Here is a 16,698-nt window from a genome sequence, read left to right as displayed (position 1 = left end):
TTTGCAGTCTAAGAATTCAGAACAAAAAAATCTGTTGTTTGAAAATACATGTCTATAAAACTCTGCCTTAAAAAAAATAATTTGTGTTAAATTTCAAATGTTAAATACTCAAGTAAAAAAAAATTCAAATTTAAAATCAAAATCAAATTCAAAACGATTTTAAATCCCACATAATATTCAGTTTTGTTAAATAACACTTGTCAATAATTCAAATTTAACACAATTCAAATTCAAATTGTTTTGTCATAATATTAGCTCCATACACCCCCTCAGATTTCTGAGCCAAGTGCATTTTGAATGCAGCTTCCAAAAGACAAAAATAGCGGAGTCATATTTTTTTTATTTGATACAATCGCACCGGTGTGATTAGCTCGTTCAGTGCGGCACAGCATCTGTTGCTAAATTCAAATCTGCGTTCGCTGGCTGACGCTGCGCCAGAGACAGACGCGTTTTTACAGCGCTGCGCATTATAACCAATCACACACGATTCTGTTGAGCTTAGGAATGCGATGGCCAATCAGAGACGTTCAGATGAGTTGTCGCTGAAACGCGGTGTTTTGCCTTCATCAGAAACAACAGAGTGCAGATGTGCGTACTAAGATATTCATTTCACATTGTAAACAGCTTCAGTGATTTTAATGGAAGTTTTTGAGAGTGCCTCTGGCTAGACTGAATGAAAATGTTCTTTGATAATGTAAATGTTCTTTGTAATAGATTACACTATTAGTCTACTTTGCCCATCACCATTGATCAAATAACATAATCTATAAAGGTGTAAAACGCATTTACTTACACATATTTGAGAATTTAGATATTTCCAGATATAGGCTAGTTAACAAGTTTGAAAATATTTCGAATAAAAAAATAATAAAACATAAGCTTGGACTCATTTAACTTACAACAATTACAAACCATGGTTCACTGCAAAACTCAGACAGCTCTGTCAGGCCAAAGAAGATGCTTACAGGAAGGGGGACAATGTCTTGTATAAATAGGCCAAATACACACTGGAAAAGGAGATCAGAGTGGCAAAGACCACAGTTTTATGTAGGCTAAGCTGTAAGCAACACGAAGTTCAAGTTTTTAAGTTGTATATAGGCCTAGCTGTGATTTTACTATTCTCATAAAATTACAACGATTATTGAAATTTCATAAATATAGTTAGGTTATCGTTTTTTTTCACAGCTAGTATAGGCCTATACTAAATAGACACACTCAAATAATATTTTCACACTTTTTGCATCTAGCCTACTGGGAAAAAAAATACAGATTGACTGGAAATTAGGAATAATTTATTTTATTTTGTCATGTTCTTCACTGACACTGTTGTTACTAACGTTTGCAAAGACTATCTGGGACAAAACTATTTGTTATGGTGGAAATTAAACCTTTAAACCTTCAAATGAATATTGAAACTATATAACTTCTATAGCTTAAATGTTTATTTCATTTTCATATCATGTTTATTTCACTATTTTTTGCTTAAATAAGCAATGTTTCAAAAAAGTAACATTTAATACTTTTTATTTTAAGATTGGAAATCTGGGTCTGGGATAAGCGTAAAAAATCATGCATATTAATAAAGTATGTAAAAAATGCATTTGAAAAGTGACAACAAACATTAATGGGAAAGGAATGGGTAAAATGTACTAGACTGTGTGTGACCTTTATTAACAAAAATATACATAGGCTATGTTTTAAGAAAGAAAAACATTATATAGAATCATTATATTTTACGGGTTTGAAACAACATAAAGGTTTAAAAATAAAAAATAAAATAAAAAAGGTTTTAAAATTTTATGAATTTGAAGTTTATGAATTAATTTTACGAATGGAGACGTTAGGGCAGATCAAAAATCTCCAAAATATTATATTTTAATAAAAAATTAACCCCTACGACAAAAATACCCAAAGTTGAAACATAAGTTACACATAGGCTATAAGCCTCTTGCAGCAACATGTAACGGCACAATAAAGCTTGCAGTATAGAGTTGTTGAGATCTAAAGTGATCTCCATATATCAGGTCTTAAGATCTTTTCCTCTTTTAGCTTCCAAACCACAGGCTTTCCAAAGACCCCAGCGAACACCGTGCGTCACATACAAAGGAGCGACTGCAGAGCGCCGTTCAGTGTTTCCTCTCGCCAATTTCAGCTTTCGCCTGATGGGGCCACCCTTGCACCTCTTGGAGTCCCCATCTCTCTCTCTCTCTCCTAAACACACACACGCCCGGATGATGACTTCACTGTTCCGCGCGGGTTTCCTTTATGATCGCGGGATGTCCCGTATCTTACAGCAGACTTCACCCGACCGCTGATGTAGCCGTACACTCAGCTGCGCTCTCTCTCTCTCTCTCTCGCTCGCTCTCTCATTCTGCACCGAGCACTCCAGTCCGTTTGGAAGTTGGCGGTGCGAGGAGTCTGACATTTACGCGCGGGGATATCTACGCAAAAAAACAAAACAAAAACAAGTGCACTTGTTTTGCGGGGATAGTTGCCATATCCACCGTAGCTTCCTACATACATCAGTTCTTTTGCGTCTTCTGCGTCGCGAGCCCGTCCTTCAGCAGTCATGTCCGAGGTTCTGCCGTACGGAGAGGGGAAAATGAGCGGATACGGAGCGGACAACGATGTCAGTCAGATGTCCTTCAGCTGCGGGCTGCAGGACACCAACTCGTTCTTCGGAGCGTCGCAGGCGAAAAGACCTCCAAAACTTGGACAGATCGGCAGAGCGAAGAGAGGTGAGAATGTTACCTGATTGAAGATAACTTACTGAAGTTAAAGGAATAGAGACTTGCGTTTTCACTCACTTTTTCTTCCGTGCAACATAAAAGATGTTAGATGCCTCGATCACCGTTCACGTTCATTGCACGGGAAAAAAATATGCAGTAAAAGTGAATAGTGATCTAGCCTGTCAGTTCATAACACTTAATAAAAAAATCCATACGGGTTTACAACATAAAGACGAGAAAATTACAGAATGCATTTAAATGCATGCATATTTTGACAGTTTGACATTTGTAAAAATGTCTTCCTCAATATGTTGGCTAAATAATAGGCTATTTCATGCAACCCGACTGAGAAATTACCCTTTTAAGTGATATTGTTTCGCATTTAATATGCATTTTAACGCATTTGAATGCGTTTGATGTGTGTCTAGTCTTGTTGCGCAGTTTCAAAGCGCACAGAACACACATGCTAGATTGACGAAGTCTTGACATCAGCTGTCTGTCTTCTTCTTTCCAGTGGTAATCGAGGACGACCGAATAGATGAGGTGCTGAAAGGCATGACCGACAAATCATCACCGGGCGTTTAAACCCGCACGATGCCTTGCAGACATTTCAATTTTTTATCACCGATTCGAAGCACTTGTCGGTTGTGCATGTGAAGAAGATTGCAAAGAGATGGAGAGACGGTGGCACGACGCTCGAACCACGAGGAGACTAAACTAAAAAGGGCAAACGCGAATAAAAGAAGGGAGAGACGGAATTTCCGTTGGGGTTTTTGCTGGCAGTTCTCCAATATAAACGACAATGGAAGCTTAGAGGAAGATGTCGGAGATGTTGTTGAGGCTGCGCGCTGCGGCTCATCTGTGAATAAGGATGGTGGACTTGCCATTATTATTCCACGACCATCATCTTCCAAAAGCGCTGTAAGCAACACGAAGTTCAACCGAAGACTGAACCGCATCTTACGCTCTGTTACTATAGATGTACAGTATCTTAGCTCAAAGACCTTCCTCATAACACACAAACACGCACACGCGCACACACATATATGGATCTGCCTTGAGCGTCGACTTCAATCCGACTGCTGCTTTTAGAGACATTTTAGACTTCACACGCAAAGACATTGAGCTCCCATAATGATAAATGAACTATGTACGGATGGTGCAATGTGAATATTTTCTTTCGCTATTTTGCATCATATTCTTTTTTCAGAAATTGAGAATATTATCATACACATGCCCACAGGTGTTGAAGCGTCGTCTGGTGATCTATATGTTTTGCCCTTCACTGCAGCACGGATTCACATCATCAGTACAAGCACAGAGGAACATTGTGCATTACCACCTCTTGTAATTAACCCAACATGAAGGCATCTTGATTTCTTCCAAGCTTAATTTTATACATTTCAAATTTTTTTTCATCAGCTCCTCACATTTCTTTTGTCGTGTCCATCTCTTTGCATGAACTTTCACTCCGGTGCCAACAGAGGTGCCACCATGAATCTTACCCTGGCACGCTTCTTTTTAAAAAATAAAGTCAAGTCCATCAGACAGTCACTCAAGCGCAGTCAAGGACACTCAGCTTCACCATCTCAGTCTATTAATACACCTTCATGGCTGTTGCAGTGTTCCTGAACGGCTCCAATGCCCAGGGGAATCCTTAGCGCTTCACACATGCTGCTCAGAGCTGGAGATTGCTGATACACTATCTGAACAGACAGGCGGCCCACGGCAGCTCTGGAGTGACTGAGCGACGCTGTGGCCTGACCCAATATGGAAAGCCCAACTCTCGGCAGATAATGACAGCATGATAACGGAGGAAAGAAGGAGAGATGACATTCGATTCTCAAAGAATGAGCTCTGCTGGAAGAAATGAAAAGCACATGAGAGAGAAAGACATTTGATTTAAAAGCATTGTCCTTGATTCATCCCAGTTTGTAGCTTTCATTTGGTGCTACTTTGATCTCCATCATTAGCGATAATAACATATTTTCTTGCAGTAAACTCTCATTTAACGCCACTGTGAGTCAAAGTGTAAGTGTTTGAACTGGCTTGTATGAACCATAAATATGCACAGATTCACATTCAGCCACAGAGGAATTGATGTCAATGTCATACTGCCAAACCAAATACTCATACTTTTGGCATTTTTTACTTTTAAAGAGCATTGTAGATAGAAAACAGGAACTGATGAGCAAAAGATGGTTGAATGGCATCTGGAAACGTTGCAAACCAGATTCTCATTCATTACATGGCTCAGTGTGGCTCTGCTTACCATGATTATCCAAGGACAAGATCCTGGATACACATCCTGGTTGGTTGTAGTACAACTTTCCTGTCAACCAATCATGTTTTAGTATTGGGTTTAGGGATTGGCTTGGGACTTAACATTCATCCTATCATTTCGCTTTGAGTTTAGGAGTAGCTCGTGGAATAGGAATAGGAATTTTGTTCCAGAATCTGCAGTTCATCATTAAAATAACTTTTGTATGTTGCACCATTATGCAATTAAAGAGATACATGCCAGGAATGACCTGAAATCCCCATTATACTGAATATACAGCAAATGAATTTGAACTGAACCGGCCACAGCATTAAGTAAGCTGAATTGGAAATGACAGAAAGAGAAAATTAATGGATTGCAATGCATTGTTGGTGTTTCAGGTTGGTGTTCAACCTGGAACACAAGTTTGAAGAACACAAATACAAGTAAACTACAAGTTCATCTATCAAAAATCAATTTATCCATCTAAAATCCATCCATCCATCCAAAACCAGACCCAGAACAACATGTGCAAACCATATTAAAAGCAAACAAATTGACTTAAACCAAAAAATAGTTTGTACCAAATTTGCCAATATGGTAACACTTTAGTATAGGGACTAATTCTCACTATTAATTAATTGCTTATTAGCATGCCTATTATTAACATTGTCTGTTTATTAGTACTTATAAAGCACATATTCTGGATGACCATATTCTACATCCCTAATCCTACCCAATACCTAAACTTAACAACTACCCAAGTTACTAACTAAGCAGCAAATTAGGAGTTTATTAAGGCAAAAGTCATAGTAAATGATTTATTAATAGCAAGAATTGGGCCTTAAAATGAAGTGTGACTGCCAATATTTGTAATATATGCCCATTTTTGGCTATATTCAACATCAGAAACGGGTCAATTTTATAGAAGCTTATGTCAGTTCCAAAATATAGTTAATTTTGAGAAATAGTGAAGTGTGGCCAAGTATGGTGACCCATACTCGGAATTTGTGCTCTGCATTTAACTCATCCAAGTGCACACACACACTGTGAACACATACCCAGAGCAGTGGGCAGCCATTTTGCTGCAGCGCCCGGGGAGCAGTTGGGGGTCCGGTGCCTTGCTTAAGGGTCTCACCTCAGTCGTGGTATTGAAGGTGGAAGAGAGCGCTGTACATTCACTCCCCCCACCGACAATTCCTGCCGGACCTGAGACTCAAACCCGCAACCTTTGGGTTACAAGTCCGACTCTCTAACCATTAGGCCCATGTAAATATGTAAACATTCATGTTTGTGTTATCGTTAAACCATACTATTTATTTATAAGCATTATATGACCTAGGTCTCTAGAGATAAAAAAAAAAAAAAAAACCTGCCTCAGTCGAAATTTAAATTACAATTTAATTTAGATTTTTCAACTCGTAACATAACCCTGCACATAACAGAAATATGCTGTACTGAGGATAACAGAGTTAGCTAAACTGTTTTAAACAAATGAATTCAATCAGCCAATTAGATTTTGAAGTGCTGACCTCTGCTCCAAAAATGTCCCTGCTTTGACCTTATGAACAGTAGTGACCAAACACACAGACACGTCTCTAGGGTAAACATTGCACTAAGCTGCATTACACACAGTGTTGTCAGTGGAGCTGGCTGGCTGTGAGCAGGGGTTCATGTGTCTGCTATCAATACCACAGCCTATGTTGTTGCTGCCGCTGCTGGATGATGTAATGGTGTGTCCTGACACCGCCCCCTGCTCAACAACAGAACAGAAACATGAGCTTTGATGAACAGACGGATCTCAATCTTTGATTAATGATATTGAAGGGTCAAATGATCATTTCTGATTCTTTTCTTGTGTGTGCGCAATAACAGTGACTCATGAAAACGATCTGTCTGTACACTAGAGGCAGGGATGCACCAATGGGGTCAAGGTTTGGCAGGTTAGCCGGTCTGTTTAGCCCCTGCTGGTAGATGTCGTAACTACACCATCTGGACCTAAAAAGCTTAATTCTCTATTGACAATTATTCAAAAGCAGCTCTGGGCAAAATTCTGAATTAAAGAACAGGTTCACTTTCAATTCATGATGAGTGTGAATTTTAGTTGAATCTGTCTGTCTGTCACCCAACCAACCAACCATATGTCTGTCTGTCTGTCTATCCATCCGGCTATCTATCCATTTATCCACCTATCAGTCTGTCCTTCTCTTTGTCTATCTGCCCTTCTATCCATCCATCTATCTGTTTGTCTGTCTATCCAACTAACCATCTATCTCTCTATCTGCCCGTCTCTCCATCCATCCATCCGTCTGTCCGTCCTTCGATCCATCTACTACCCATCTGTCTGTTCATCTGCCTGTCTATCTATCATCCATCCAACCAACCATCTGTCTGCCCATCCATCCATCTATTAATTTATCCACCTATCTGTCGGTCTATCCTCCTCTCTGTATATCTGCCCATCTATCTATCCATCCAACTAACCATCTATCTGCCTGTCTCTCCACCCATCCGTCCGTCCATGCATCATCCATCCATCCATCTATCCAAATTAATTAAATCTCAAGGCTTTTTAAAAAAAAAATTAAACTTTCAAACAAGGCATTATTGTTGTCAATAACAACAACGTTCATGACATGCAGAATTAAATTTGCTGAGTACCATACAAGAACAGTTCCAGTTCTTCTCCAAGACAACAGCTCAGAAAATATCTCACAAATACACTTCTGAAATTACTCAATCAATTATTCAAAAGCACATTATTGAATATCATGGTCTTAAATGTCAATATGAAGTAAAGCTTGCGTGTGGGTTTGCATTGCGAGGGGGTAAACAACACATAACCAGCCATTAGACTAATCAGGGTCTCCTGTTCTCCGCAGCAGCTTTATGGTGTTTAGGCAGCACTTGGTTCCTGAAGAACTGCCACACACACAGCATGTCATAAGGATACGATCACAGAATAAATCTACACCCGATACGTACGGCTCACCTGATACCAGCGTCCATCTGATACAGTCCCTGCCCTGACGTCATTGCTTAGTGCTTCAGTGAAGGGGAAAGACCTGTGACTACATTATCAGCTTTCACAGATAACACATTAAATCAACTCTGAACTAAAAGTTTATGAAACTGCTACTGGTATATGAACCGCTACTATTTAATGGTGGATTTTGCCAAGTAAGACATGTTTCTGGATCAACATTTTTGTTGATCCTGGATCAACATTACTGTCCAAAAATACAGACTTAACCCAATCCCCACCCCTAAACCTTACCCATAATTTATTCCTAAAATCAGAGGGAAATGATAGCTGATTAACAAGGGTGTAGAAGCACATAATCCTGATTGTAAGCCTAAACTGACATTTCCTGAAAAGTTCTCTCTCAATTCTGATTGGAATTCTCTCTCGGTTGATTGGAATGATGTGCAGGATCAACAAAGATGTTGATCCAGGAACATGCTGTACTTGGTCAAATCACGCTCACCGTTTAATGGTACATGCTCACCATTACTTTTTCACAGCGTTAGGGCTTCAAAATCCATCACCTTCTGTTTTAATATGGGTGCGTAACTCATCCCACCTGGACACGAAGAGTTCCTCAAATTGCACAAGTTACAGAGAAGAGGTGCGCTATTACTGTTCCAAACAATCAAACTGATGGTTTTTGCCTGGAAGACAATAAAATGGATGAAAAAATCCCATAGATTTACCCAAGGCATATTTAGGGATACTATATCTCTTTTGGGGTGGCCTTTTGTGTAGAAACAACCTAGGAACCACTTGCAACATTCTAAAAAGAACTCGTAAAACCTTGGCAACCACCCACGACATAGTGTGTGTTTAAATATGTTTTGGTTTCTCCTGGTTCAAGAATAACTTTCCTCTATTTACTATAAAAATCTATCTATGTTCACACTGGCACACAGGAAGCTGTTCTGAAATTCAGGCACCTTCCTCAAGCCTTAAAAATAGACGGTAATTACATTCCAGAGCTAAATTAAAAATAAATGATTTCTGGTTTATTAATGGCCTCCTCCGATTCACTGCAGCCGTTCCTCATCCAAAAGAGCACAGACACGTCTGTCATATTCTGGCACACAGCAGGGCTGTTTGTTTTCTGTCTGTCTGTTTATTTGTTGTTTGAGAAGCGTTTGTGACAGATTTGTCTCGGCACAAGTGTGCAGGTGTCAAGCACTCAACCTTGTCATACCAATCAACACAATCGCACAGAGAAATAGGCCAGAGAGAGAGAGAGAGAGAGAGAGAGAGAGAAAATGCAGAACAGAGTGCAAATTCACATCAAAGCATCCTAAAAAAAGCATGGTAAAAAAAAAAAAGGCTTTTAAAAAATATACAAGATATTTAAAAAAATAGTTTAAAAGCATAGTTGTTCCAAGTCCAAGTATTGAACCAATTTTAACCCATACAGATTGGCGTTAAAGTCAAACATTTAATTTCAAAAGTTTACAGGATCCCAGAGGGGAGGTTACTATGTTTTGTTTTATTTCAGTGCAATGTTGTCTTTAACATCAGAAAAAAATAAATAAATAAATTAAAAAAAAAAGAGTAATCGTTTCCTATTTTAGTCAAGAAAACTGATTAGAAAATTAAATTACATTTCTGTTATGATTTACTATTCCTTATGTTGTTCCAAACCTGTATGACTTTCTTTCTTCCCTGGAACACAAATGTAAATGAAAGTGAATGGAGACGGGGCATGTCAAACTCCAAAAACTACAACAACAACAATTTTTTAATGTTTTGTTACAAGGAAGAAAAAAAAAATCTAATGAATTTAGAACAACATGAAGGAGAGCAAGTGTAATTTTTGGGTGAACTAGGATAGGAGCCTAAAAAATGTATACGAATGCTGTACAACTTCTGTCAGCAGTCTCTTGATTGATAGATGTAGTACAAGTCCCTATAATCCAATGTTATTCAGGAAGTCCTCAGAATCCGCTTCTTGAAATCTTATATTGGTGGGTGGAGCCTCAGCTTCCTCAAGCAGTCTCCTCTCCAATGCAGCATCCTCTGAGCTAAGCTCCTCCCCTTTGGTGAGAACATAGAGGAAGTAGTGGAAGCTGCTGCCATAGTGATAGTGCTTGATAGACCAGTCATACTCCGCTCGAGCGTAGAGTCTCTTACGAAAATGTGGCTGCGCAAACGTGACAGAGATGAAACGGCCACCGGGTTTCAAAACACGACTGACCTGTGGGGAAAAACAAATCATCTGATTATTATTGTTATTATGAGTGCTACCTGTATTATCATCAGCATTATATCTGATCATCTCTAGAATTATTATTTACAAACAAGTGTTAACATTTCTTCAAAGTCCAAGTCCACATGCTGCCCATCTCGTAAATTGGGTGAGATATTAAAATACAATGATGAACTTTTCATTGTGATGCATTTGTTGTGTAAATTCGATGTAATTGTCACACCCAATGGACTGTTTGTTGTGTTTTCTTCTTCATGTGCTCTGTTTGACCTAGTTTCTGTCTTCGTCTGATTATTGTCATTTGGTTCAGGTGTGTCTTGTTAATTGTCCTCGTCATCCCATGTATTTAAGCCCTAGTCTATGCAGTCTGTTTTGTCCGGTCTACTACGTCCCTATGTGTGCTCCTGCCTGTTCTATCCTGGATTTACCCGTGTGTGGATTTATTAAAGACTATTTGCATTTATCTTCATCTTCTTCGTGCGTTTATCTCACTGTAGCGGTGACAGTAATATTGTGATTAATAATTATGTCCTTTATATTATCATCACCGTCACCAATGCAGAACCTTCTACAGAATCACCTTAAGTCACATGAATTATATGCTGATTCTCTATGGGGAACTGAAGTTGCAGATTTCTTTTGAAAAATGCACAAACTCTTACAGATGCAGCCAGAAGGAAAATGCAATGCACAGTAATGTACTTTAGAGCTATTATTTCTCTATATATTTATACTAACTGCAGGTTTACTTGGCTATAGACACTGGTCACAAAATTGTCTTCAAAATTTAGAAAAATATGACAAAAATTACCCTTTAAAAATGTCAAGGGTCATTTTCAAATGTAAAAAAAATTAAGTTTTTATTCTAAAATGCTAAAAGTCATATTTATAGAAAGCTTTAGGCCTATTTAAAAACAAAAGAACAATATGACCTTAGTGGTCATGGTCAACAGGGCTGCATTCATTTAATCAAAAATAAAAGTAAAAATAGGAATACTATAAAATATTATTACAATTTAAAATAACTGTTTTCTATTTTATTATAATTATAATTTCTGTGATGCAAAGCAGAATTTTCAGCATTATTACTCCAGCCTTCAGTGTCACATGATCCTTCAGAAATCATTCTAATATGCTGATATGATGCTCAAGAGACGTTTATTTTTATAAATGTTGAAAACAGTCATGCTGTATAATATGTTTGTTGAAACCATGACATTTTTCACGATGAATAGATTTTTTTTGTAAAAAAAAAAAAAAAAGAAAGTATTTCCTGTTATTTTTTTTAATCAATTTTATGCATCTTTGCTGATTAAAAGTATTAATTTCTTAAAATAAAAAAATCTTTTGCTGACCCCAACTTTTAAACAGTAGTGTATGTACAGTATATGTGCCCATGAGCGTGTTTGAGTGTTTGTGTAAGTGTGTGTGCATGAGTCTGAGTGCATCACGTGCCCCTGCCACCCATTCTTCATCTGCCTGAAGAAATGAATAATTCACACTTTCAGGTGTCAACATGGAATCCGCCGAGAGTGTGAGAGAAAAGAGAAAGAGAATCTTCCACCGACAACTTCTACAGGAATGAGAACATTGAAAGTCACACTTTCTTTCTCCTAGTTTGAAATAAACATGTTATGAACATGTTATCTAGTTAACTGATCAAGTTAAAAGGATAGTTCACCTAAAAATGAAAATTCTGTCAAGAATTACTCACCCTCATGTCATTCCAAACCAGTAAGACTGTCGTTCATCTTCGAAACACAAATTAAGATACTTTTGATGAAATCCAAGAGCTTTCTAACTCTGCATAGACAGCAATGCAACTGACATGTTCAAGGCCCAAAAAGATAGTAAGGACATTGTTAAAATAGTCCATGTGACATCAGTGGTTCAACCTTAATCTGAAGACTGACATGGAAGAGAAGAAATTGTTTAATAAAGTCGTTATTTCTGTTTTCTTTGCACACAAAAAGTATTTTCGTAGCTTCATAAAATTACGGTTGAAACACTGATGTCACATGGACTATTTTAAAGATGTTCTTACAACATTTCTGTGCCTTGACTGTGGTAGTCTATGCAGGGTCAGAAAGCTCTCGTATTTCATCAAAAATATCTTAATTTGTGTTCCAAAGATGAACGAAGGTCTTACAGGTTTGGAACGACTTGAGGGTGAGTAATTAATGACAGAATTATAATTTTTGGGTGAACTATCCCTTTAATTCTAGATTAACGTGCTCAAACTATGAGTTGGGGTTAGTTCTTCCGGTGAACTCCAAAAATGACAAAAAAGTGTAATTAAAGTACATTAAACGTAGTCCATATGACCAAAACATGGATAATGATTCACTTAACATCTTGTCTTGACACCTGCTGTGTCTTATTCAATTCAAATACGGCACGTCTAGATGTGTTGCACCAGGTTTGACGTCAATGGAAAGATACTTGACAACCAATGACATTTGGCATCAATGACGTCAAACCTTGCATAGCACGTCACATTTCAATTGAAAGCAAGCAAAGAGATTTGAGAACTATGGTGAAGTATTTTCTACAAATAAAAGCTTCATAGGATAACTGTGACAGTAGGAAAATGTCACAGTGTGGGAAATGCCAGAATTTCATTATTTTGCCTATTTCTAGTCTGTTTTACATGTAAAAACATTAAGCAAGCAGACCTGCTTGTCCTGTGACAGTAAAAAACATCAACCATGGTTGCTTCTACTCACAGGCAACGTTCCATCATGAAACGCAGAGAACATGACACTAAACAGTTTCTCCTGGGTCCGAATCAGATGATCTCAGCTCGCCGTTAGCAGCTGATGAGACTAATGATCAGGTTTATTGATCTCTCTCTCTGCCTCTGATTAATGACCCTCCGACACACGCTGGGCCTTTCCTGGAACATCACCAAACCAGTCTCAAGGTGAACACTAAACCCTGGATCACACACACAATACAGCCTAAAGTACAGCCATACTCCAATGTGCCTTTGTTTGCTGTTGTTTTTTTTGTTTTGCTTTGACACAAAAAGACATAGGAATGAATGTTCGAAGGACAAGTGCTCTTTCACACATGCCATCTGACTGAAAAATTACTGTGGTTAACATAGAGAGAGGATTTTCTTCAATACAATCTGACCTCACAGACAGCATTACTGTCGTCATTATAATAATTATCTTGCTCCACTTACTGTATAGGGTAATGTCAGCATCACATACTTCCCACGTTATGAGTCTTACAACAATTACATCTAACCTTTAGTTCAAAACACTCTGGTAAATGGTGAACTGCTCACTAAATCATGTCCCCATCCTAAGCCATCATTACAGACACTCGAAAGCAGGTCATTTAAACCAATGACTATTTACAGACTGCTGTAAACGATGATCTGTTGTTTACTTTAAACTGTTTTATAGCCAAGGCCAAGCATATTGTGGCCTTGATTTAAAATGAAAATTGGTAGTTTTACAACAAAGTTGCTTCTATAGAAACCTGATTGCAGCCATATAATTTCATAGAATGTAAAAATGCATAACAGAGAAGATAAAACATGACAAAAGCTTTAAAAGTGCACATCATTAAAAAAAGTTTGGGCTCTTATTTCGTTTTTTTTTTTATTGCCTCATATTTATTTAATATTCATATAATATATAATATTTATTTGATAATTAAGATTAAAAATGAAGTAAAAACACTGATACTGTAAAACATTATTACAATTTAAAGGAACCAATTTCTAATTTAATGCATTTTTAAATGTAATTCCTGTAATAGCAAAGCTAAATTTTCAGTATCATTACTCCAGCCTTCATTGTCACATGATCGTTCAGAAATCATTCTAATATGATGATTTGATGCTTAAGAAACATTTTTTACTCTTATAAATGTTGAAAACTGCCTAATATTTGTTGTGTTGTCTAAGATTTTTGTGGAAGCTGTGATACATTTTCCAAAATCTTTATTTGAATTCTTAGATAAAAGATTCTTAGTTGAAAGTTCAAAAGACCCGCATTTATTTTAAATAAAAATCTTTCACAGCATTATATCTTTGTTGTCACCTTTGGTCAGTCTGATGCATACTTGCTGAATAATAGTATTTAGCCTATTTACTGTTCAAATTTTCAGACAGTGGAGTAATATTCCATTCCTCTTCAAAAAAAAAAACTACATACAAACATGATTTGATGCCAGTCATAAACTCCTTTTCTATAGCACAAGAGACAGTGGGAAATATGAAACTTTAATATGTACTAATCCTAGTCTAGCATACTAAATACTACAGAATATTTAGTATGGATAGTATATGTTTTGGGCTGCAGCCTTTCTCTTGGTGCACTTTTTCTGGTGTTTTGTTTTGTCTTTAATTGGATGAAGAACTGCTGACGGCTGAGGAAACTTGCAAAAAAATCAGCTGCAAATTGGGATAGGCTGACAGGGGATTTGAGTGTGTGTGATAAAGAGTTTGTTGGGTGGTTTGTTATTTTGAAACACAAATATATGTGTGGAAGTCAGCCTGCAATGTCCTGATGCCTTTCTATTAAAAAAACAATTAAATAGCCAATAGGCTTTAGTTATGTCACATTGCATGACTTGCTACTTGCTAGTGAGTTGTATATGTTGCATTATATCTGTTAAAAGAGAATTTAGCTTATAACTTGTCATTTCATACTATGAATATTGTTGGCTCTTTTGCATAAAAGTGCATAAAGCTCTTCTGCTAAATGAATAAATGGGTAACACTTTAGTATATGGACCAATTCTCTCTATTAACTAGCTGCTTATTAGCATGCCTATTATTAACATATTGGCTGTTTATTAGTACTTATAAAGCACGTATTCTACATGACCATATTCTACATCCCTAATCCTACCCAATACCTAAACTTAACAACTACCTTACTAAGCAGCAAATTAGGAGTTTGTTCAGGGAAAAGTCATAGTTAATGGTGAGGATAGGACCTTAAAATAAAGTGTGACCAATAAATGATAATGTACCTAAAAGTCGCAAAACACTACTTTTGGTTCCATAGGGTCTTTAAGTATCTAAGATAGCCAACAGGCAATATATTCCAGAAAGATATTGTCTATTATATAGGTCATATTTAACTTTTTTTTGCCCTAACTTAATGTTTCACACACCGAAAAATAGCAGACATAAGAAAAAAACACTAAACTTATATCAGCGCTACTTAATTTGATCTAACCATGCGCAGAGCCGGGGCATGTGAGGTTGCAGAAACGTGTAATTTTATGACCTAGAATCTCCCTCCCGCTTGTTAGCAGCCAGAAAGTGCTTTAACAAAGCAACTCCCAGCATCCTCCAGGGGCATTAGTAACAGCATGCTCTCATCTTCATATCTTTGTCTGTTGCTCTTTCTCTTCCCCGCCGTGAATGTCTCCTTCAAGGACCCTGAGCTCAAAGCCACCATCTGTCCAGCAGCGTGTGTGTGTGTGTGTGTGTGTGTGTGTGTGTATATGAAGACAACCAACACACAGAATTGTGGACAGGCTATAATGATGATACTCTATATCTGCAGCGTTTCTAGTGTGCTACCAGCTGTCACATCAGCACTCAGCCCTCAGGGAATCAAGATCCTTTACGGCCACTGAGAGCTGCCAAATTCTACAGCAGACGCAATTATCAAACTAACAGTCTGTGAAAGCACACAGGTGATGAGGTCATTTATTCATCCTTCCCCATTAAAGGTGAAGTGTGTTAATTATGCAATGTAAAAATGCTTCCCCCTATCCAATGTGCATCTCGTCAAAGAAATTGCAGACGAAAATTCTCAGAAAGGTTTCATCAACTATAACAAAGATGAGTGATTCACAACAATGTGCGTCAAGGTGATAATTAAAAAGTTTCATTAAAACATTGATGAAAACATGAGGAGGAAAAAATAATAGCAATATGCCTAAGATTTTTGTGTTTTAAGAGATGAATACTTGCATTCAGCAAGGACACATTAAACTGATAAAAAAAAGACATGCAAGGCATTTAAGATGCTTCAAAAGATTTGATTTCAAATAAATGCTGTTCTTTTGAACTTTTTTATTCATCAAAGAATCCTGGAAAAAAGGTTTCAACAAAAATATTAAGCAGTCCAACTGTTTTCAATAAGGATAATAATAAGAAATGTTTCTTGAGCATCAAATCAGCATATTAGAATGATTTCTGAAGGATCATGTAGCACTGAGAAATGATTGCATCACAGGAATAAGTTACATTTTATAGTATACATTTTAAAATGACAATTTATAGTATACTAAAATAGAAAAGAGTTATTTTAAAGGTCCCATATTGTCAAAACTGAAATTTCCTGGCTTTTTTCACGATTACTGAGGTCTAGGGGCTATTTAACTACCATATAAGTTTCAAAACAGTCAGTCCACAGTAAAATTCACACAGTCTGCTTAAAGTTCTAGCTATTTTTCATGAACAGTTGTGACTTCCGTAAAAAGTTGACGTCAGAACTGTACAGTC

General features: G+C 37.3%; 2 protein-coding genes across 5 annotated transcripts in view; one reads left to right on the top strand and one right to left on the bottom strand.

Moving 5' to 3' along the window:
• Positions 1 to 2,267: 2,267 nt before the first annotated feature.
• Positions 2,268 to 4,132, top strand: LOC107659987 (calcium/calmodulin-dependent protein kinase II inhibitor 2-like). The gene is made up of 2 exons (XM_016449125.1): positions 2,268 to 2,738; positions 3,244 to 4,132. Exons 1-2 carry the CDS (start codon positions 2,570 to 2,572, stop codon positions 3,312 to 3,314), a joined length of 240 nt encoding a protein of 79 aa, XP_016304611.1. The 5' UTR covers positions 2,268 to 2,569; the 3' UTR covers positions 3,315 to 4,132.
• A 5,646-nt stretch (positions 4,133 to 9,778) lies between these two features.
• LOC107660439 (endothelin-converting enzyme 2-like) overlaps positions 9,779 to 16,698 on the bottom strand; it is a 62,920-nt gene continuing 56,000 nt past the window's right edge. For all 4 annotated transcript variants that reach the window (XM_016449745.1, XM_016449752.1, XM_016449759.1 and 1 more), the window contains exon 4: positions 9,779 to 10,202. In XM_016449745.1, coding sequence (XP_016305231.1) covers positions 9,915 to 10,202 — 288 coding nt within the window. In that variant the 3' untranslated portion in view covers positions 9,779 to 9,914. The remainder of the gene's footprint in view (positions 10,203 to 16,698) is intronic.

This window comes from Sinocyclocheilus anshuiensis, unplaced genomic scaffold, assembly GCF_001515605.1.
Source record: "Sinocyclocheilus anshuiensis isolate Anshui unplaced genomic scaffold, SAMN03320099.WGS_v1.1 scaffold850, whole genome shotgun sequence".
Classification (NCBI taxonomy): Eukaryota; Metazoa; Chordata; class Actinopteri; order Cypriniformes; family Cyprinidae; genus Sinocyclocheilus; species Sinocyclocheilus anshuiensis.
The sequence above is the reverse complement of the archived record's forward strand: the minus strand, read 5'-3'. Positions and strand labels throughout refer to the sequence as shown.